Genomic DNA, 24,008 nt, shown 5'->3' on the forward strand with positions numbered 1-24,008 from the left:
AACCTTACAACCTAACCTTGGTAACCTCAAATCTTCGATCCGACTTTGTTCTGGTTACGTCCGAAAGGAGCCCCTCGTCGGCAGTTTTATGTTTATGTTCGCTGAAATATATGCGCGCGCGTTGCTTAAGGTAAGCACGCGGTTTATGGCCGATTGTCGTTTGTTTTTTCTGGCGTGCCAGACTGGAAATGCCCTCCGTCCTGAGGACTGGACATTACGACGAACCCTGTTGGTTAATTTTTTATCGTCTTGTATCGGCGTGTGTGTGGTCCCCTCCGTACGGTTGTTAATTTTAACCACTGGAACTAACGAGCGCTGATTGAATTGCAAAGTGAGTTCCCGGAATCTGGAGCTGGAGCAGTCTGCAGTAGCATGACCTCGCCGGCTGTTATCAGCGCGCTAGGTAATCCCCAGGCAAGGCGTTCTAATTTATTCCGATCAGTTTAAGTTGGTCAGCGCGAGATGAAGTACGTAACGTTTGGTGTACTGTTATTGTTGGCTGCATTCGCAAGCTGTCAAGCCGTGCGACGGTTGGACAAACCAAAGCGGGTTAAACCTGCCTCTACCTGCGGAATTCGCAAGATCAGGACTCAGCCCTTGATCGTCGGTGGAAGGACGGCTACGGTCGGAGCCTGGCCATGGAATGTGGCAGTGTATTACACGAAGAATAATGGTCAGAAACGGGACTTCCGCTGCGGAGGTACGCTGATCAGTCCGGAATACGTCCTGACGACAGCATCCTGTGCGCGTTACGCCACCGGGAAACCGGCAGGGTCGGTCCGGGTAGTGCTGGGACTGCACAGCTTGACCGAGATGTCCAGTAACGCGCGGGAGATCTTTGTCAAGGAGGCGTTCATCCACGAGGAGTACGTCCACGGAGAAAACATGTACGATGTGGCGTTGCTACAGCTGAACACCTCGGTCAACTACACCAACTACATTCAACCGGCGTGTCTTCCCGGTGCCGATGACAAAATCGAGCGGTTTGACAACATGCTCGGAACGATCGTTGGCTGGGGAAATGTCGAGACTGGGATGCTAGCGGATGAGCTGCAAAGCGCAGCAGTTCCGGTTATTTCTTTCATGGATTGTCTGAAGAGCGACCGGGACTTTTTTTCGGCGAATATTTACTCCGGGATGTACTGTGCTGGATTGACGAATGGTAACTAATGGCATGGTAACTTCTGAACTACCCCTCGGTAGTGAAAAAAGTGCGTTTGGTAACACTTCCTCAAATTGTTTGTAAACAAATCAAATCGAATTAATCAGCTGTTTAATGTTTACAAAGTGTTAACTTCGTTGCTGGTTCAGTGTTGCCAGCCCTTATCGATGACGTAGCACCAGGAAAACCAGTGAAATGTCAAATAAATTGATCGGTTTTGTTTACAAAAAATGCTGATAACATTGCTCAAAACCGAGGGGTCAGACACTCCTCATTATAAACGATCACAAATCGATCCGTTCCAGGAACCGCTCCCTGTTTCGGAGACGCCGGCGGAGGAATGTTCTTCGCAGATCGTGGCGTGTGGACGCTGCGTGGGATCGTTTCCTTTACGGACCGCTCGGGAACGGCCATCGGCAGCTGCAACACCCGGCAGTACTTTGGGCTGGTCAACGTGGCCCACTTTATGCCCTGGATCCAAGGGGTGATCGGTCAGTTCCAGGCAACGGACGCAACTGCTCGGGAAGATAGATCGCAGCAGTTTTAGCCTGTCCCGCGGCCGGATAAGATCTGGAGCTGTACGAAAAAAAAGCCGTCCGGTTTCGGTTCGTTTACCAGCAACTAATAACAACAATATTTTGATTATATCCACTTTTGGAAGGCAAAAGCAAGAGATTTAAAGCGAATTATTGTTATTTATATTCGCCTTAGCTTTTTTTTCGTTTCACATTCCTCATTCATCCGCCCAAGTTCGGGAGGCTTTTCTTCCGAATCTGTTCGCCCACCAGCACTACGCGCGGCAGCAAAGATCCCACCGAGCTGATTCCGTGTTTATTTTGTAAGTTCATTTGTTTTGTTGTGCCTTCGCGCGCTGCTCTCTCCCTCTTGAGCTGGAAGTGCGGTCAAGACGCGTCGAGGGGCTTCATTCAAACAAGATCAAGTACCTGCCTTTCCGAAACTAGTTGAGACGGTCGCTTTCTAAGTCGCTTAGCGACACTTTTCACTGGGAACAAAATATGACTCATTTTGGCAACATTGGACATATTGATTTGTCAATTTTGACAGCTATCTATTGCGACGAGGGGTAGCTCAAATGGGTCATCCGCGCTGTAATAAACTGAACATGAACTTTTGAACCACATTTCTGCAGCATAAGAACAACTCATCGAACCGGTTTCGCGCGAATCCTACCCCAGAGGCCTTCCTTTTCCGGAACACAATGGTCATCGCGTGGAGGTCAACCCACGTACGCCAAAGTTCCTTCTGAAAGCCTTCTCGCGCCAGGACCAAGAAGCATCACCTTGTTACAGTTTCGGAGCCCACGTGAGCAAACACGCCAACGCCAACGCGGTCTGTGTCCGATCGTATCGGGTTCGGACGTTGAGCTCGTGCCCGGTCCAAGTATGCCTCCAGGGGGAAAGTCCATAAATTGCGCGCCGAAGAACTGCAGAAACTAGCCAGAAAGAAAGCGAAACCCCCTAACCTCACTCGCGTGCGCGCGCAATGACTTATGGGCCACTTAAATTATCATAAAATCTCAATTACGGTATAAATCCGGCGCGAGTTTCGGGCGGACGGACTCCTTCAGCAGACGCTGCGGTGAGGATGAGGTGAGATTCCGGCCGGGGAGGCGATTATCTCGCTTTGGTCAGATCGCTGTGTGTACACGCTGATCACAAGTATGTTAATTTTTGTCAGTTTGCAATTGTTCGAACGTCAACGGCTTCATTTTTCGGGGGTTTGTTTGCGTGGAAGGTGGTTGGAAGTCGTATTTTTTTGCTTCTTCTGAAGAAGCATAATGATGGTCAATTTTAGATCTGACGATCCGATAGTGGGGAAACTAATGTTGTGAACATTTTTCAAAATAAATGGTTCCGTGTATCGTGAGTATATGAATGACGGAATCGATACAAACATAGATTCTGAAATTAATCAGTAGATCCTTCGTGGACTTCTGTACCAGCAACACTTTTTAGCTTGGCAGCCATATTTGAACAAAGTGACCTGAAAAACGAGTATTTATGAATTGTTTTAATGCAGAACTTGACAGCTGTCAAACTCATGATGGATTTTCACAGGGTTATTCGGAAATGAGTATTTTCTGCACGGACAACTGTTTCATTGCCCTAAGAACTGTTAAACTAAAACCAGGTCAGGCGTTACGCTTAGAATTTTGTTAATTTCTCTGGAACGACGCTACAATTTTGAAATCTTCTTGAAGCAATTGAAACGTATTGTGCAGATCAACAAATCGCTTTTTGAAGCTTGCAAAAAATGGTTTTGTTTCAGAGAAATTGGCGATATACAAAGCGTAACGCCTCGTAAAAGTGTTTCTTTGTACCGCTGTTGTGACATTTTAGGTGGGCTAAACGCCGTTACTCATTGAACGTCCGCCATCTTTAAAATCTTGATTACGCCAACACATGCTGCATAACAAAGATTGAATCAAGTTCTAGGATCAAATTAGCAAGCCCCAGCTCATCCAGCCACTCGTCATCACGTCCAAGCTGTGCGCGGCCACGTCTTCCCCGAACCAGAACTTCCTCGAATTTCGTCCGCGCATAACGTCATGTTCACGCGACGATTACGACTTTGTGTATCACATTCCGAGGGTTAAGTCATGTGTGTGCGCTCGCAGAAAGCAACATCTCCCGGCTCAAAACAAAACCCCTCGCCACTCTGTTGAAAGTCGCGTCACATGTGTTGTTCAGTCGTCCCGCTCACATGACTTATTTCAGTTAACAAGTTCATAAAAATTAAACTATTATTCATCGCTCTGGCTTTCTGCTTCCCGCACCACGACTGGTTCCGTTTCTTTCCTTTTGTGTGATATATGCTGAGTGGCATTTTCTTGAAGAGGAGCAAGGGAATCAACCCTTCCCCTTTACTTCCTCACTTTTGGAAGAAACATATAAAAAAAATCTCATAAACGCCAACAATAACGTGAGCTATGCTCACACAGAAAACAGAACAGACAGAAAAAAACAGACCAGATCTTGTGTAGTACACCGCCCCAAGGCCAAGTGTTACCACATTTTCGGGTTGCTTAATTCCTGGGAAAAAAACGATACTTTACACGCGCACTTTACGACTTTTCTTTCTTTGAGGCGTTATGGCGTTTGTTGTACTTAAGGCTTACCACACGGGAGCAAAGACCTCCCCTGGATGATCGTGGAAACCGCGGGACTGCTCAATCGATTGTTGAAAGCGTCACCAGCTATCGGAAAGAGCCGTCATTAATCTTCTGGATGTTGACATCTCTGTTAAAGAGCAGGCGTTACTTTTTATATTTTGTCTCTTTTTTTTCAAATCAACACATTATTTCTGCAATTTCTAAGAGGCACCTTGATCGTCATGAGTTAGCCTACAAATGTCTTTTAAAAGTCAGCTACAACAGTGTGTTGGTTTGAAGAAATCTACGAAATATAGTGAAACCTGGTTTCACGCGGTGCGTTACGTTTTTCTAATTTGTCGATTTCTCTAGAACGACGAACCATTTTTGCAATCTTTCAACAGCATTTTGTAGGTTTTGTTCATGCTTTTCAAGCTTGCAAAGATATTGTGTTGTTTTAGAGAAATCGACGAAAAAGCGTAACGCCACCGCGTAAAAGAGGTTTTGAAAAATTACATTTCCTGCTAACAAATAATCCGTAACGCCATCGAGTTACCTCAAGTTTAACTATTTCCATTTCTAACTGAAAAGCTACCCTTTTTAGATTTCAATAGAGACGTCAACGCCCGAGAGCGATCGTCAAACGTCGTTCTTTTTGACACTGATGAATCCATTTGAAAGAGGAAAAGTGGGAGGCCGAGCTAGATCCGTTGATTTCCATACAGAATGGAGCAAAGTGTTGGACTGTCATTCGCCTTTCTAACGCAGGCACGCACGCAATTCCGATGAAACACGTAAGCCGGCTTATTGCTTTACGCCTCCTTACACGTCAAAACTGCGGTTGGTCGGTAGACCACAGTCGGTGGACCTGGGGTTGGACAAAATAACCGCAATGCGAACGCATCGAAGGAATTAGAGCTACTTGAAAGTAGTCATTCTTCTAAGTGACACAACTGTCCGAGCAGTTGTGCAGGCGTTACGTTGTTCATTTTGACGGAGAAATCGACAAAATTTGAAGCGTAGCATTTGCTAACAGACCGTAATATACAGGTAAACCTCTTTTTACCCGACGCGTTACGTTTTTATAATTCGTCGGTTTCTCTGGAACGACGCAACATTTTGCAATAATTCAAAAGCACTTTGTAGGTTCTGTTGATATCTACAAAACGCATTTTTTAAGTTGCAAAAATATTCTATGGTTTAACAGAAATCGACGAAATCAAAAGCGTAACGCCTCCGCGTAAAAAGAGGTTCTCAGTAATTGTATACTTTCTCATAGTTTCGTAGCCGACCAGCGGATATTGGAGTCCTGGGCCACATATTTACAAAAAATAGCTCTTCATTTGACTTTTATTTTTGCTGTATTAAACATGTTTGGTAACAATGCTTGATGACATGGCAACACTGCTATCAGAAATGGAGACTTTAATCAAATTTTGTTTTTTAAGCTAATTATTGTTACTTTTGAAGCAATTTATTGTGAACTCCGAAAGAATTTGCAACTGAAAGCCCTGATTTAATTGATGATCTGGCAACTTGGCAGCACAACTTGTGAAACTGAAATTAGAGAATGCAAAACTTGACCATGTTGTGAATAATGAAACATTCAAAAATTTCGATTTTATTCACTGCTCTTGTCTCAACGACTAAAAGCAAAAAAAACTGCCCAGTGCGTACCGCCAAGAGAGATCCAAATCAAACAGGGAACAACAGACCAGAAATTCGATTATATCGATGCTGTGACATTCAATCAAGTTTTTGCTCCAACTGGCTTCTGTGCACCACATTTAGCAACAAAAAAAGAACGTCGCAACTGCTTCTGACGCTGAAGGAGGGCAAAGAGAGTTGATACAAATTAAAATTCAATCCCTTCTGCGGTTGACCAATTGACCATCGCCAAGAAGCGATACCGTTGGTTGTCGATAATAATGTGAGTCAATAAATTTCGGCGTTTTGTCCTCCTGTTTTGGGAACCTGATTGATCTCACGAGGGGGGGATCTCCTCTGGTGGTGGCGACTCGTTACTCTCTCGCAAGATGTCGTTGAATCCTCAATTAATTCCATGGGAACCCAACTGCAACGACTCGGACGGTAGCGCATCTCCGCGCGTACTATCGTCACGATCTTGTCATTAAATAATCATTTGTCCGGTAAATTCCATCTACTGGTTTCTCACCTCTATCTCTCAACGGTGGCGAGTACCTGGTGTAATGTGGTCTCCTTGAAGCGCAGGTCTTGATGGTGTCTCGTCGCCGTCTTGCTGAAGTTCTACGATGCAACAACTCTGTTTTTATGCGACATTATCCGCCGTGATTTTGATGGCATCGTTGGTGTCGCCGGGGTCTGCTGGTCACGTTCGGCTTCGGCTTCTGAATCGGCGGGAGCTGCCAATGGTCAACGAGGTTTTACCGGTTTTCCTTAGGTAGTGTGACGCCTAGGTGGATTCCTGGAAGTCTCGGAAATTGAACAGCTTGGAGGTGACGTTTCTGGATCTGGAACAGTCGTAACAATTGGTTGAGATTGTTGAGAGTCTTGCAATACACAATTGAATATCTACTCTGAACCAGACTGTGAAGTTGGATGTCGGAAGTGAAATGTAACGCATGTAACGCAATCGGATATTAATTATGTAATTCTTCATAGCATACTCCTTTGAGATTTCTTGACTCCTTGACACAATTCCCAATGAATGTCAACGATTCCCGGCCGCATTTCCGACCCCCAAATTCGTCAATCGTTCGATCTCCGCGCCGCTAATTAACCCGTTACGATCGCGCGCCCTTATTACTCGCGATTTTTCCCCAGCCCTGCAAAAGGCAAATTTGCCCACACCAAAAAAAACTCGCCAATTCTCCGTTTCCCGATTCCGATATGCCAACTAGGGCCAAAACCCATAAATACCAGCGGCGGTCGGTGGTGGCATTTGTAATTGTCCGACCCTCGCGATTGACATTGACCGGTTCTTCCCGCCGCGATCGCACCAGCTTCAATCACGGTCATTGAGACTGCAACTCGACCGAAGGAATCGGTGGGGTGGAGAAAAAAAAACGACAAGTTTTCCCTTTTACGAAGCTCCCCCTGTCGCCAATGCGTCGGCCATATTTGGAGCGGGATCGACAATACCTCGCGGTGGAGGAATCGGGGAGTTTGTAGGAAGGAGGTGCAGTTCGAATAAGACTTGACGCTGAATTTGATAGCTGATAAGATGTTCTAGTATTGATTAACTCAAATAATATATCAAACTTGTTAATTTTGACGGTTCTGTTTTTTTTAATCTGATTGGTAAGAATCGGGGGGATGGCAACCCTATTCCGACCAAAGCAAACTGACAACAGTCGACATTAGCACGGTTGTCAAATGAGAGCCCACAACAAAAGCACTAGCTGTCAAATGGTAGCCCATAACAAACCATTGTTTGGGTTTTGATTTTCAATTTTCCCGCAATTCAAACGATAAATACCTGAAAAAACACGTGAATTGTGTTGCTGATGGCAAATTCTATCATATCCTTGGAGATTCCATCCCAATATTGGCTGAAAATTCATATCGAAAAAGTGATTTTTCTGTTTACCTTTTTGCTTTTTTCTTTTGGTCGATCAAACAGTGCGCCCGTACACTGTGAATCGGCATTACACATTTTTCAGTTTGGTTTTACACATTTGCATGGGACTTTTGAGTTTAACCAGGATAACACACTTCGTGTTACCAAAATAATATGAATAATACTGATTCTGAGTGTTTGTTTTCTGAACTTCCAAGATGGCGGCTTCTTCGCTACCCCCTGGTAAGAATGCACAACATGTGCCACCTTATTCATGTATCAACCTTGGTTGTTTTGACAGTTTACTTCCTTTGACATCGCATGAATAAGAAGGCACAACATGTCAAGTATCAAATACATTTCAGTTCCTTCCTTCACGATCCTCAAAGGTTCGGTCGGAACCGTTTTTGCAACCAACTCGAGGTGATCGAGATTGATAACAGCTGCCGCACATTAATGATGATGTCTGCGGGTAGCAATTTTCTTCTCACCGAAAGGAAAACCGCTTTTCCCCTCCCGTTTGCGTTCGTCGATATCGCAGCCCTCTGACAGATCGAGATCAACTCTCGGGGATTCCGCGGTCCTCTCCAGGGAACGCACAGCCTAGACGACGACGCGGGCCTCTTCGGGGAACCTTTAATTAGAAGAATTAAGCTGATTAAGTTTTTATTGATCGCTTTGGGTACTACTGTCCCACCGCGGACGTACACGACGTTGGTTTTAACTCATTTTTTAACGTTTCTGTCTCGTTTCCTTTTCAGACGTGGTTTTTCACCGACACCGACGATCAGCACTATCAAAAGTTGACGAGTAAGTATCGACGTATTGGGTTGTTTTAATAGAAGAGAAGAGTCTCACGGTTTGATGGAGTTTTCCTAGAAGCAATCAACGATCGATGACACCGGGCGGCGAAAGAAAGCTTGTTTTGAGGCCTCTAATGAGTGGATTTAATCTTGGAAAAGCGATTGAGTGATTTTGGGAAAGTTGGTGGTTAATAACCTGAAGTGACAAGAGTATTCCATCAAGTTTTTAACTCAAACCTATCCTTCAAATTGCATGATTTCAATGTCAACGTGTTCCTTCTGTCATTTTACATTAAATTCACCGAAAACCTCAAAATAAAACGAACCAATCCAGAGTTACAGCACATTTGGGAAGAAGACTTTGATCGTCAAACGATTTTTGCGGCTGTTGGTATCTTGCGTGAGACTTCGAAACGATTGATCGAAGTCGGTTCGATCTCCCGATCTGCCTTTTCTAAACCCAAATTTTATCGCCCGTCAACCAGCGCGACTACATTCCTCGTAAATAACGCAAAACATCTCGCGCACAATCGCGTTTCGCCAACAATTCCGGCCGTCGTCAGCTGTCAGTTTCAATCTACATACTCGAACCCCGTCCGAGCGCTTCAAATCCATAAAATACGCCACCAAATTCACCTCCACTTATTGGAAACCCGTCGTAAAGCTGTCCCCAATAAACGCCAAGTGTCATTAATTAACTCCAATTCGGGATCCGCCCCTCCGCGGCATCGATTTACGATCAATGAAGTTTGCGTTTGAATCAAACCAAAAAAAAGATAGAGTCAATCAACCCGGCAAGCGCCAAATAGTAAGGTTCTAAACGCAAACCTCCAATATAGCGTTTGACAGCTCCACGCCAGCGGTAATTTATTCCTCAAAACGAAGTTTTGATTATGTTCGGGGGGGCTCTTCGCACCTGCCTGCGACCAGTTTTTTTGGCCACCCCAAGGTCGATTTGGACAAAGATGGAAGGTGGGGGGATGTTACAGATTTTTATTACGAAAGTCGGTATCTTTTGAAAATCTTTGACTTTGCGAGAGGCATAATATCTGGGATTAATTATTCTATTTTTCAACGTTGGTCGCCTTTGGCGAAGCTCAAATCGTATTAAAATATTCACTAATAACTCTCGTTTTTTAGCTCGCACTGTGTTGCCTTTTTGTTCACTGCTTTCAAAAGCTAGTTTGATTAGATAAAGAGCGGTCGATTCGCCACGGATATCGGAACAGCATCTCCTTCTTTTTCGAACATGTCAAATTCAATAGGGTAACAAGACTAATATTTGGCACACCATTTTCTGAAACACTGGAAATTTACCGGTATCTCCGCATAAGGCGCTTTTATAAAAAAGCGGAATAATCAAATATAACACATTAAAAGGTAAGCCACACATTACTACGATAAGTGCTTTTATAAGCAGGGTATTCAAACAGGTCATAGATCACGTTGGTAAGGCGCTTGTAGTGAAAGAAACGGTCATGTGTTCATCCAGAGTCAAATAATCTAAGGCGCTTGTTTAAATGGTGTATAACACTACAAGTTTATCACGATAAGGCGCTTGTTTTAGTATGAAGAAGAAAGATAACTAAATGAGCTGCTTGTTTTGTAAAGTGAAGAAAATTGTATTTTAATTTGTTTCGATAATAAGTGTACTTTAGTAAGGTAAGGCGCCTATTGCAATGGGATAAACAAGAGTTGGTCCGAGTTAACATACCTTCACATGGTTAAGGCGCCTTTTACAAGTATGGTAAGAAAGGAATAGACAGGTGAGTTTACGTTGGTAAAGCGCAGGTTAAAAAATAGTGCATCAGATTTCATTCATGTAAGGTGCTTGCTCAGTAGAGGAAACAAATACCAAGTAAAGTTAAGAAAGAATTAAACAGAGTTATAAAAAAGGAAAGGCGCATGTTACAGTAAGGTCAAGAAAAAGTCGCCAAATTGTATGGAGTTTCATTGAATTTGTTTATGTAACCTAGGTAAGGGTTCGTTCAAAAATTACGTTCATGAATAGAAGGAGGGGGTTCTGAGGTATGTGACAGCCCATGTTAAAGCTATAGGAAAAGTGCGTGACAAGGGAGAGGAGTGGGGGTCTGTAATCCAGAAAATCTCTGGACGTAATATTTGAACAAACCCTAAGGCGCTTTCTAACTTGGTTAGTAAATAATTTTAGATTTTTTGTAGGTTTTCTATGGAAGTCTGGGTGATGAATAGAGAGAATGCGTAACATGATTTTCGAATGATCCCACTTTCTTTACATCTACAAAGTAGGAGGATGTTCAAGCACAAGCATGACTTTTTTCTTACAGGTAAATGAGCTGTTTTATGATCAGTAGAACGTGTTTCATTTTTTCTAGTTTTAGATTTTTTTTTTGCTGGAAAATTGTGTGTGTTTTCAAGTTTCGATCGGTTAGAAGAGGTTTTCCTTTTTGACGGGTGACGAAGAACTGCGGCTAGAGTGTCATTCTGCGATGTCTCAGATAAATTCCATGGCTGATTCTGGAATCCTGCAGCTCTTCCTGGTCTAGCGAAAAAACATCGCTGATTCCAGCGAACTGATCCATAAAACAGAGAAGTTTTCACTAAACCTGTAGGTTTTCAAACGGTATCTTATTGATTGATACAGCTTCTGGATGGAAACAACCGCATCGACTCCATAAACAACTTCCATTCATAGTTATAAAATATTACGATCTCACCTTCAACTTCCTAAAGATTTCTTGACTTCAACTCCAGGTCCTCAAAAGCCACACATCTTTCATTCTCGCAAATCAAAAAAGTATTTTTTTCGCTGATCGAAACCAATACTCTTTACTTTTGACGAACAGTAAATTGGTTCCACTTTGACAGTTCAAAATTGAAGCCGTTTTGTGAACCACTGTACAGCACTCAGATCTAGATTAGGCGCTTTTTAATAAGGAAAGGAGATTATAGATCAGATTCCATGTATATATGACGCCTTTTTTATAAAGGTAGAAAAAAAAGTTAGGAGCTTTACAATTGGTTAAGATAGACTTGTAAGTTTTATAAGGCGGTAAGGTCATCTAGATAAGGCGCCTTTTAGTAAAGTTAGGAAAGAGTAGATTAGATTTCTTGTATATATGACGCTAAATTTTAGTAGAGTTGAATAAAAAAAAGGCGCATACATTTGGTTTAGGTAGGACTCGTTGGTTTTCTAGGGAGGCGAGGTAATCTAGGTTAGGCGCTTTACAGTAAGATTTGGAGAGAGTAGATTAGATTTTATGTTTGAGCAAGGGTTGAAAAAAGAATAAGAAAGGCATTTTACAAATGGTTAAGGTAAGTCTTATTAGTTGTATATGGAAAGCTCATCTAGATAAGGCACCTTTTAGTAAGGTTAAGAGAGAGTATATCACATTCCTTGTATATATGGCACTTTTAGGGTTGAAAAATAATAAGTAAGGCATTTTATAACAGGTTTAGGTAGGTCTCGTAGGTTTCCAATAGATGTGAGGTCAGCTAGGTAAGGTTATGAGAACAATAAGTAAGATGCTTTATAATTGGTTTAGTAGGGATAGCTCCAGGTTTATTAAGTTAAGTTTGATTACTTAGAAAAGGCGCTTTTCAGTAATGTAAAGCTAGAGTAGGTCATAGTTTGTTAAGACAAGGCGCCTATTTTTGTTAAGGTTAGGAAAAAGTTTGTTAGAAATCACGAAGTATAATCTGAGTAATTACGTCTAGGAAAGGGCGCTTTTTGGAAGGTCAACATATTTTTAACAGTACCTAAACCCAACCCTTTACCCTACCGCCAAACGGTGTCCCAATTGTGAGGACGTGGAAAACGCGCACGGATTCATTAGAGAGAAAATCCCTCGCCCGAAAAACCCGAGCCACATCATTATGAAATTGTCCGAATTGCTGACAGTTGCTCGCGACGTCCTCCTCATTCTCCACGGCGCACCGATCATCAATCATTTGGGCCCTCTTTGTTCCTCCACACACTCTGGGAGAGACCTCAACCGAGACGAACCTCGTGTACAGTAATCAAATTTTTAACTCGATGACATTTTTACGATCGCCTAATCCTGGTCCCGCTCGCCGCTGTCAAAACAGATCTTCACGAAAAATAAAAATCACCAAAAATTCAGGAACCAATTCTTCCCATCCAAGGATCGCCGGAAAAATGTAAATAAATAACCAAAATTGACGACGACGAGGCGAAACAGGTCCCGCGCGCGAGATATTTATGTCCCCGCAGGTCGGCTCCGCGCGCGGTTCTGGCCGATATTGCGTTAAATTTGGGCGATTCGGCAATCTTCGAGAGAGCGAAAAAAGAAGCGCGCGCGGTGACCATTTGAGGAATTTCACATCATTAGGAGGTATTTTTCGGATCTGGGGGCCTTCGGAACAGAATTATTCGCTAACAAGCTGAAATTTATTTAGATTGGGAGCTTGACGGAGCCTGGTTAACTAGGCAGGTACGGCTTCTGGGTATTCGCCGGCTAATTAGATTTGATTGTTGTTTTTGGGGGATTTTTGGCAGCGCGGGGAAAGTTTGTGGCTTCTGGGAAGATATTTCGCGGTGTGAATCAGTTGAGTAGGTTTCTTTTTTGAGAAAAATCTTTGGAAGCTTTATTTAAATTTCAAATTCATTGTGTATACAAAAAACAAGTTTGGATCTTTTCTTCATGTAAAAAACTTAAGTGCTGGTTAAAATATTTCATTATTTCATGATTATTTATGTAATGTTATTACACGCAGAAAAATATAGCTGTCCAGTGAAAGGCTAATTGATTAAAATGTTGAGGTCATATTGGCTTTAACCCTACTTCTCTTCAATGGACTGCTAGCCGGGCTGACTTAGTCACAACTCTCTTCGTGATTGCTGGTCTTGAACCATGTAGGTATTACATATTTTTTGTGTGAAGAAAAACAGTACATTAAGGGTGTTGTAATTAATTACTTTTCTGATGAAGGAAATATATAATTTACATACTTTTTCGTGCGATTTTACCATCTAACTCAAAAAATTTTTTTTTTTTCAATAAATATAATTAAAGTTATAAAATACAAATTTAATTAGGTTTCATGATTGGAAATTTTTAGGATTGGATAAAAAACGGAAAATTCTTACTCCTCCAAATTCAGACGAAAAACAACATCAGCTGATGCACTAAAAATAAAAATAAAATCGATTCCCTGATTGGAAACGACAAACCCCTTTGCGCTCTCATCACCATTGAGTTATTAAAAGGTAATCAAATCAATTTCGATCCCCAGAGAGTGCTCGTCTTCGCCGTCATCCGATTCGATTCAGTGTCTGGGGTCTCGCAAATCGACATCGTCGTCGTCTGTGTTCCTTAAGCCAAAAAAAAAGAGACCCAGTCATTCTGCGTGGACAATAAAAATATTTTAATGACGCCCACGTCGCATGTATTTTGCATAATGAAACAAGCTCCGCTTTGAGTTGTTGTGTGTGCCTTCTTGCCCCGAAGAGCTTGTCCAGAATTTCGATTTCGTTCGATTGGCCAGGGTCGAACTTTTGACCGCCACCAGCCGGTTGTTTACTGCCAATTAACACGCTCTTTCCCGAAACCATTTGGCGGGACGACGGCCGCGCGGGAAGATAGATAGCGTAGATCTGATTACCATAAAACAAAGTTCGGCCCCAACCCTCGCGAGCGATTCGCCGGTTTTTTCCCAACCTTAAAGAGACACGTATTTCGGCGAGGTGTTTTATGGGTTTTCGAATGAATTTCGAAAAAAAACGCGCTTGAAGACGTCGACCGCAACCTTAGATAAGCGAAAAATGTCGTCCCCAAAGCGAAAGATTCTAGGAAGCCTCTCTAGTCTGACTCAACCCAAATCGATCTGCTGATGGTTCCAGATTGCGCCAATTAATGGAACGGTGTCACATCAGGTTAATTGATAGAACTGTTTGTGGACACAAGCGTTCAAATGGGGTCTCTCTCTGCCTAGAACTGTGACACAAAATGTGTGAAATTTTAATTTATGCTGATTTGAGTCAACCATCTCGAGCCAGCCACAAAAAAAATGAATCAGCACTCCTGGTGTGTCTCATTAAACTTTTACGGCATTTTAAATAATAAATAATAAAAATATATCAACGGCCGGGGGTTCCGAAAGATAGAGCTGTCCAGCTTGAGAGGGAAAGGGGAGTACCAAAGAACCTGATTGGATTTTATGGGACGCGCGATGTTTCTGCGTTCTGCTCCGGCGAGCTTCTGGCAGCGAATCTAGAAGCGCCGGAAAAGAAATATTTCAAATTGCTCTACTCTGCCACCGGCCGACCGACCGGCGTAAACTTTCATTGCGGGAATGATTTACGGCGTAAGGGGACACGACCATCTTTTGGGTCATACATTTTTGAAATATGTTGATTATTTTATTAGATCTGTTTCCAGGAAAGCATTATTTGAGCCCCTGCCAGCCGTCTGTCCATCTGTTTGCGAAAGAATGTCGAGGGTTAACAAATATATATGTTTTGTTTTTCAATTACAAGATACAAAGATATCTCAAAATCCTCAACAAATGATCATATTACTATCAAAACATGTTTAAAGAATAATCAACTCATGAAATACAGTTTGGATGTAAATTTTCGAAATCGATTTTTTTTATTGATTTGGTGTCTTCGGTGTAGTTTTAGTTTTGAGAAGGACAATTAAGAAAATAATGTAACAATCTAAGAAAATTACCCGTATAATATCAATTTTATTTTTTTTTCAAAAAGTGAAATAGGAGATAAAAAAACAATTTTAGGTAATTGCAAATTTCATTCAAAGTTTTGGTCCTTTGTTCTGGTCGAGGTTGAAGTAGTGATGCAAAAAAAACTGGAATTCATAATATAACGTCAGTCCTCAACATTTTCGAACAAAATTTGTTACGATTGCGTTATACATTATTGCATAACTTGTAAAAATTGAATGATATCATAGAATTCATGAAAATATTATATTTTTTTCCGGTAGTTTAACGTATATTTGAATTTTGTTCGATGTTCCAAAACAACTAATATTCTTCGTCATCCATTTGAAAAATGTCTCCAAAAACCTCAAAAATGATTGAAAATATCAAATTTCTGAAAACATTTTTAATTCTTTTCAAATAACCATGCGGGGCAATATGCACCCCAACTTAGGGGCAAAATGCATCACAACGCCGGGCAAAATGCACCGGGTTAAAGCAGTTTTCACTAGTCACCACTAGATGACACCGCCGTTTTTATAAAGGCAAGGCAGCGGTGCATTTTGCCCCGATCGCGCGTTTTGCAGAAAATTTAATTAAAAATACATTTTTTATGTTTTTGCACTCATCTATCTAATGAATAATGAAGATTATTTAAAAAAAAAAAACTATATAAATCAACACTTACAATACCAATAAATGCTTTTTAAATTGTCCAAAAATCATATTGAAAGTTCAATGAAAATTAGATGAAAACAATACATTTTAAAGTTTTGCAAAAAACTTAAGCTGTTTTTATACTACGATGCTCAAGTTTTTCCAGCATAGTTTTGCAATGTTAAGCTTCCAAATTCTATGATTTTTTTTCAACGGAAAATTCTTCCCAATACCGAGAAAAGCAGGGAGTGCATTTTGCCCTGGGGGTGCTTACTACCCCCTCTCCCCCTAATAATGTTTCACAGTATATTTCAAATAGTTTACAATTGATTGTTAATTTATAAATTTGTACACTGAAACCCCGATGGTTTGACACCAACTGTTGTCAAACGAACGGGGTCACTTTGTAGTTTGACACCCTCTTTACACAGAGCTCACACTAACTACCAAACATTTTGTTTGATAGTATGTGTGAGTCCCGTGTAAAAAGTGACAGTCCGTCCCTTTTTAGTTTGACTTTGTCAAACCAACGGGTTACAAACTTAAAAAAGTGTCAAACGAAAAAGTGACCAACCACTGGAGGTTGAGTGTACTATTGAACTCGATTTTTTCTTCTAAAGTAATTTTTAAGGTAAAATTCTATTTACAATCAAAAGCTTACGACACTTTTTTCATTGAAATGTATTGTTTACAAATTAAAGCCATTGATTTCAGGAAAAATTATATTATTTAAATAAACGCCGTTTTTGAAAGAAAAATTAAGTGTGAAATGGAGTCTATTCTCAGATTTTGATCTTGGATTTTGTGTGAAAAGGATTTAGGAACTTTAATATGAATATATTCAATTTTATTTGAAAATCTTGTCTTTTTTCTGGTACATATTGAAAATTATATTTTTGAATCGTTACTTTTTAACCCATTTTTCAACAGAAGCACAACACTTTTCATGTGATTTTTTAAGAGTTTTTTTCAGTCATGCTAAATACACCAACGGAATCTATTTTAATTTTATGACTTTTATCTAAGTCAAAACCAAATAAAAATTATGTTGATAGATCAACTTCCGTAAAAAAAGTATCACTTCAAATAAAACTTGGAATAGCTTTGTACTTTTATTGAATTTATTTCATTAGCCTGCCATGACCGTCATTGCGAAGCGACCATCAGTGAACGCACACGAAGTTGAAACGAACAAAAGCCGGGCTCAACACTCGAGGAGATGCCTGACCCGAAGCGGCATGCTTTTTCTCTCATTTTCTCTCTTTCTCGCTCGTGCGGTGCTGCGTGGTAGCTGCAATCATTTGAATGCAGTTAAGGTGAAGGTGGTTGGAATTTCGGTAGAATGACAAACGAGTGCCAAAATCAAATCATTTCTGGAGTTTTTTTTAGAAGATTCAATTAACCAAAATTTTATTTTTTGCTGAGTTGCTGAGTATTTTGAAACCGCTTTGAGTCAGGAGTATCCAAAAGCACACAAAAAAAATATTTATTGGACTTTAAAAAAATCCAGACTTATTAGATTAAAACGTGTTACTTTAGACCTAAACTCAGTAATATTGTTAAATATTGAATGAGTACGGTTTTCGAAATGATTGTAAATGTTTAAAAATCATGGTTTTAACTAATTGTTTCCTGGGTTCCTTCAAAACACATTGACCTCCAGCGAGGAACCCATTCCCAGCATAGACCCCCAATTTCCTGGTACAGTCCCGCGCGCCATGCCGCTCCGATTATCGCGTTCGTCAATCGAAGACCATAAAAATTCAATTAAATTTTATTTTTTTGTACTTTTCGAATTCCACTTAAAACCTCCCATTCAAAGGCTAAAGTGACGAGACAAAGCAGCTTCCTCCTCGTCGTCTAGGTCTATCGGAAAAGTGTATCCAAATTTAATGACCTCGCGAGTCACTTGCTCTCTCTCTCTCTCTCTCTCTCTCTCTCTCTCTCTCTCTCTCTCTCTCTCTCTCTCTCTCTCGTCATTGTGAATCGTAAAGTGCCTCCCTCTAAGTTCGTTCTTGAGTTTCTCATTTTTATGAACTTTTATTGATATCAATCACATGAGAACTCTCCACTTCTTTCGACATTTTTTTTTTTTGTTTCAGCAGAAAACAAAACAGGAAAGAACAAAACTGTAACTGTGTCTTCTCAGAGGTACGAGAGGGGGTGCCCTCTCCTATTAAACGATTAAAACTTTTCGATTACCCACGGCGAAGCGACTCCCCAATTGAGTGAGTGAGCTGTCATAAAAAGTTTAAATGAACATAAAATAAATCGAACATAATGACCACGTCGTGGCTTCCAGCAACAAGGTCGCGTCGCGAAGCGGTCCGAAACACGAGGAAGAGACCCCGAAAAGAGAGGAGAAAGAACAAACAAATATAAAACAAACCACCAACGCCGCGGCAACGGGGTTCGTCACTTTAATCGAAGATCATGTCATTTTTTTTTTGTAGGGTTTGTCGTCTCGGGGTTCTTCTTATTAAAATCCAATAAAAATCGTTGTTTGAGTCAGCTTCCACTATTGTTGCGTGTTGGCTTGGCTTTTCGTCTCATGGAGTGAAACTTGATTAATGGCGGCCATCCAAGGCAAGGAGATCCATGTTTGGGTACCGAGCCCGCAACCGTCATAAAGTCGAGCCAAACTTTGAGCTATCGATGATCGATTGGAAGGGATCGATAAGCTTTGACGTTTGTCGTTTGGGTGACGCACTTTGCCGTTTGGGCTAGGAATGTGGCCCGGGAGACCCTTAAAATTGTCGTAAAAACCTCGCAAGATGGTGCAAATGAGTGATGGTGACATTACCGGGGCCGAAATGTGTCGGGGAAACGTGATGGGGTCGTTCGGGCTTTATGACCCACCGCGTTTCGACGTGGCGATTGTTATCGGTTGAAGGTCCGAACGGTATTGGAGATGACGGTCTCAAGAGCCAATTTTTGAGCTTGGCTAGTGGAGATACTGTGGAGTCTACAAATCCTAAATGGTAGCCAATGTTTATAACCTCACATCGACGTCGTCGTGCTATCTTGTCGCACCCGCCATTTCGACGTTCCGAGAAAAACGCGTTTGAATGTTTTACCTTAAATAAACAAAAACGAAAGCACGCAATGTAAACAATAACAAACACGTTTTGTTTGCCTGACCATTATGTGCATTGTCCCAAAGTTTGATTGAATTTGGTTGCTGGAGTCCCGAGTTATAATTACAAACGTTTACGGTAGTCTAACTTGTACGTGCGCCGAACGCGTTCTGACCTGAAATCCCTTTGGCCAGTTGTCGCACTTACATAAATTTTCAGGGAGTGACAACATAGCACGACAAGATCGAAACTACTTTCATTTGAAAAGTGATAAAAATGCACGGAGTTTTTTTTTCATATTTCGTTGAATATCTAAGGATTGTAATCGAATTTTGGGAATCTGTAAAGGTCAAAAGGTGAGGCTTTGTGAGCTGCACAAAATGAAGTTCTTAACTCAATTTAGCCCGAAATGCACGTACGACAAGTTAGCACGACGGCGATGACATTTTTTCCTAAAACTCTTGGCAGGGTTGCCAGTTGTAAAAATACATGAAATTTTGTATCTGTCATTATGTGACATGTCTGGGTGTTTTTTCATCTACAGTATGTAAAAACTAACTTAATCCACCTATGTGGTTGGAGCCTTCCTCACAACAATGGCTGTACACAAGTTTCATCTATTTTTAGATCCGGCTTCCAAAAAGTACATCGATATCACTTAAGTGGCCATATCTCGAGACAGGGTTGCCAGATCTTCAATGTTTTGGTCTCGTTGGAAAGGTTTTTTGATAACCTAACCAACGATGGGTTGGATGATGGATCCGGACAAAGTTTACATACATTTAAGTGAGATCCGGCTTCAAAAAAGTACATCAATATCACTTAAGTGGCCATATCTCGAGACAGGGTTGCCAGATCATCAATGTTTTGGACTCGTTGGAAAGGTCTTTTGATAACCTAACCAACGTCGGGTCGGATAGTGGAGCCGGACATAGTTTACATACATTTAAGTGAGATCCGGCTTCAAAAAAGTACATCAATATCACTTAAGAGGCCATATCTCGAGACAGGGTTGCCAGATCTTCAATGTTTGGACTCGTTGGAAAGGTCTTTTGATAAACTAACCAACAATAGGTCGGATGGTGGATCCGACATAATACATAACATAACATTATACATAACTTTTGAACTACTTATCGAAACTTCAATCTGTATAAAACTCGATCTATGGGACCCTAAACCAAGTCAAATGCAACAAGTTCGGGTCAAATCGGTTCAGCCAGTGCCGAGAAACATGAGCTAGTTTGTTGGTCACATACATACATACACACACACATACACACACATACACACACACATACACACACATACACACACACATACACACACATACACATAGACATTTGTTCAGTTTTCGATTCTGAGTCGATATGTATACATGAAGGTGGGTCTACGGTGTTTTTATACGAAGTTCATTTATAGAGCATGATTATAGCCTTACCTCAGTGAGGAAGGCAAAAAGTATTTACACACCTTGGGCACTATGCACATTTTGTGATAAAACTTGTAAACAATTTAAAGTTTGACAGAAACCTAGTACTACGTTTTGTTCAGAACCTCATGCCGAACATTTCGCTATAAAAAGCTCATGAAAAGATGATTTCCATAAAAATTATATAACAAATACTATTACAGATTTTTTACCGATTTAGACAAAGTGTACCTAATTTTCAACTGCTGGACAGTTCGGTAAATTGAAAATTACTGAATTCGGTAAAAACTTACCGAAATTCGGTAATGGAGCTCATTACCGTTCATCTTACAACCGAAATTCGGTAAAATTTTGATCATTTTGACATTTGATTTACCGATCTAAACTTTACCGATTTTTCAACAACCGAATTCGGTAAAAAAAATTAAGTGTGAAATTTCCATGAAAATTACAAGATTTCATGCAAGCTTATTGTCACTGTTAAAAATATTAATTTCAGTACTTATTTCACATGATATTCAAATTTCAAATCTCATCATCAATCACTTAACACATTGTTAAAAACACTGTCATAAACTTATGATTTATTCTACAATCGCAGACCACAATTCTTCAAAAAGATCAATCAATCCGTCAGCCCTTAATTTTCTCCTGGACTTTCGCGTCTCCAGAAGAAAAGTTCTGCGCTTCATTTCACAGCTTTTATTGCACCGTTAATTAACGCGTTACCCTCTCCTTCCATCCCGCCACTCCCAGGTCACCTCGCACATACCGAACAAACTGGGACCCCCGGTTCGAAAATCAAGTTATGTTTTGAAAATATTTTGAACATTTTGATTAGCGTATTTCACTTTGCTGTTCCGTTCAACTCGACCTTTTCCCCCTTCCTTCTTCTTCGATCAGGTCCAACGATTTGGTCCCATTATTTCTGTTGTACATTTTGAGTTGTTATTTTTTCCTCAAGTTTTTTTTTTCTTTGTTTCGTTCTTGTTTTCATTCCAGACAACCACATGGTCAACACCAACTGCTCGCAGGGACACTTTCGGAAGGCGCTCTGCTGCAAGATGGGCAAGGAGTTCGAGTTTTTTCTCGACAGTGCCAAAAAGTAAGTAACCATTTCTTTGAAACAACAAGCAAAAAGTTGCTACAATTTGAGCTATAGACGCTCTTTGGAAACTGTTAGCTTATAAGCATGTTGTAAGGGATTTTACTCGAATTATGAGGATTTTAACTGCGCAAAATCGAGGGCGTTTTCCCGCTCTCTGCAAAAACTTTGTCCCATTACTAGATATTGCTAAGTGCTCCGCTCAATTAAGTCCCACAGAAGCCGCTCTAATCGCCTCATATTTCTTGGAGACTTGCGCGTAGCCGCCGTGCTCCAGTGCACTCTTCTGGTGTCATAAATTCTAATTACCAACCGCGCAAGACTTCGCTTAATTGAGCCGCGCGCAAATCGACTAATCTATTTCCCACCCCGTTTGACCAGTTCTTTAAGCGGAGCCACAGTAACCACTCGATCGTCCGAAACTTTAATTAGGGCTTCCCGCTCGCAGCTACTCCAGATTTTACACAAATTACAGACGGACCGAGCAATCTCGGTGAAAAATGTGTGCGCCATCGCGATGCCACGATCTCTTCGGCCGTACCTACTCTACTACCCAGAAGTGATCGCCAATCGCCAATACTCGGGCGTAAAATTTGCATTAAATAACCGTCCATAAACTCGCGATATCGAGCTACCGGTAGTTTGTTCGCGTAGTTTATTATCCTGGCGGTTGGATTTAATTAAATCTTCTCTTTCACTTACCTGGCATACAAGAAGGACTTTTACTAGTCGGAGTGGTCAATGCGGACGAGTGTGGACAGAGTGTATTAATCCATCGCTGAAGAATTGAGGTGTATCGTTCTTAACTGAGAAAAGGTTCGAATCCTGCAATGTTTATTCGATCAACACAGAAAAAATCAATTCCTGTAATCGTCAATTGTGTTCATGAATTTGAGAATCACGAAGGAACACATTCATGAGTATGGTGCATTCGCACTATAAACGTGAAAATATTCCTTCGTTAACACAATTCACGATTTCAAGAATTGACTTTTTTCCGTGAAGTCCAGAGATATCATCAACTTGAAGATTTCGACATTCTATCACTATGCCAAAATTGACAAAGCGATGGGAATAGTTTTCCGATGGTTCGGTGAACCGACGGCAAGCCCATCCAAGAATTTTAAAATCGCCATCTAGGGGAAATATGCCCTTTCCAAACCTATCTTCGTCATATGCAGAGTTTGATGCTCGATTAAAACTCCAAAAAGACTATTTAGGCTTTTAACTTACCAGCGACAACACCGCCTCGAGTAAGCACGCAAATTTATGCCATTTACTGGCCAAAAAGCTTACAAATTTAATGTTCTTTTTATCATAATTTCTATTTTGCGAGACCATTTCTCATAATTTTGGTGGCACACACATCCACACAGAGGTTAACTGCTTAACGAAAGTCGCCATCAATATCTTTTCACTTGCGCTAACGTTTTCAAAGCGCTTAAGATATGAAATTGCTTCCAACTACCGGCAACATGTTCTTCTGCACATTAGTTAGTCACTCACTTGAAAAATAATCCCAAATCATGTAAATAATTAGCAAGTGCCATCAAAAAAAAACAAATGCGCCAAGTCTTTTGACGTTTGGATTTTGACGACCCATTCCAATCAATGGCTAAAGAAAACCGAGCTAGAAGCGAAGGCAAATTAAGAACAAAGGGTGGCCATCAACACCACGAGCCGCGCCCATTGAAGTGAAAAAATGTGTTTTTTAAAGAAGCGATTCAGGGATAAGTTTTAGAGAAAGTGAAGTTCTGAACAAGGATTATTTTCATGTTTTTAAGGGGCTTGGACTCGATATCAGTGCAGTTTTCTGAAGATCAACCAAATTTTATTCAATCACATTTTAAGCTGTGCAATTTTATCAACAATTCAAACAACACTTAGTTTCATTAGTTTAACGTTTAAACATTTTTTCAACTGCAAAGCATGCAACACCAATCAAATAGCCACCAACCAACAAAATCCAAAGTGAGTGCATATCGCCAAAACATATGACATTCTCCATCCCAGACAGGTAAGCTTCAAACTGTTTCCAGTCCGACGTCCACCGGTTGTAGATTTTGGCCCAAATTCCAGCGTCGAACATCCGTTCCAGAACAAGCTGGAACCTGCCGCTGAGCGGATGTCCTCCTGCAAAAGAGTAGAACGCGGGATAGAGCATCAGCCGTTCGTTCAGAATCGTTGCCAGCTTATCGTTGGTGTCAAGGTCGAAGTTTTTTTTTTTTTTTGAATTAAATATACTTTATTGAATCTTTCTTATAATAATTACATTTGGTTTACATAATAAGTGGTCAGCTGTGGCTCTTCAGCTTTAGTTTGCTTTTCGTGATTTAAACACTGTTTATTTTCATAACTTTAAAAGTATATGATTTATCATTTTTGTAACACTAGGTACAATGAGGAAAAAAAAAAAAATGTCAAGAAAACATAACCTAACCTAAAACTAACTTAAA

At 40.9% G+C, this 24,008-nt stretch overlaps 2 protein-coding genes across 2 annotated transcripts in view; both read left to right on the forward strand.

Annotated features, from left to right (window-relative positions):
* Positions 1–24,008, forward strand: part of LOC6043377 (fringe glycosyltransferase) — a 153,259-nt gene that overhangs the window by 36,181 nt on the left and 93,070 nt on the right. Inside the window, exons 3-4 of the mRNA XM_038260589.1 lie at positions 8,577–8,625; positions 21,450–21,552. Coding sequence (XP_038116517.1) covers positions 8,577–8,625; positions 21,450–21,552 — 152 coding nt within the window. The remainder of the gene's footprint in view (positions 1–8,576; positions 8,626–21,449; positions 21,553–24,008) is intronic.
* On the forward strand, positions 445–1,863 carry LOC6043379 (chymotrypsin-like elastase family member 2A). The gene is made up of 2 exons (XM_001858599.2): positions 445–1,162; positions 1,468–1,863. The coding sequence occupies exons 1-2, from the start codon at positions 463–465 to the stop codon at positions 1,707–1,709; spliced, it is 942 nt and encodes a 313-aa protein (XP_001858640.2). The 5' UTR covers positions 445–462; the 3' UTR covers positions 1,710–1,863.

The sequence above is a fragment of the Culex quinquefasciatus genome, chromosome 3 (assembly GCF_015732765.1).
Source record: "Culex quinquefasciatus strain JHB chromosome 3, VPISU_Cqui_1.0_pri_paternal, whole genome shotgun sequence".
Taxonomy (NCBI): Eukaryota; Metazoa; Arthropoda; class Insecta; order Diptera; family Culicidae; genus Culex; species Culex quinquefasciatus.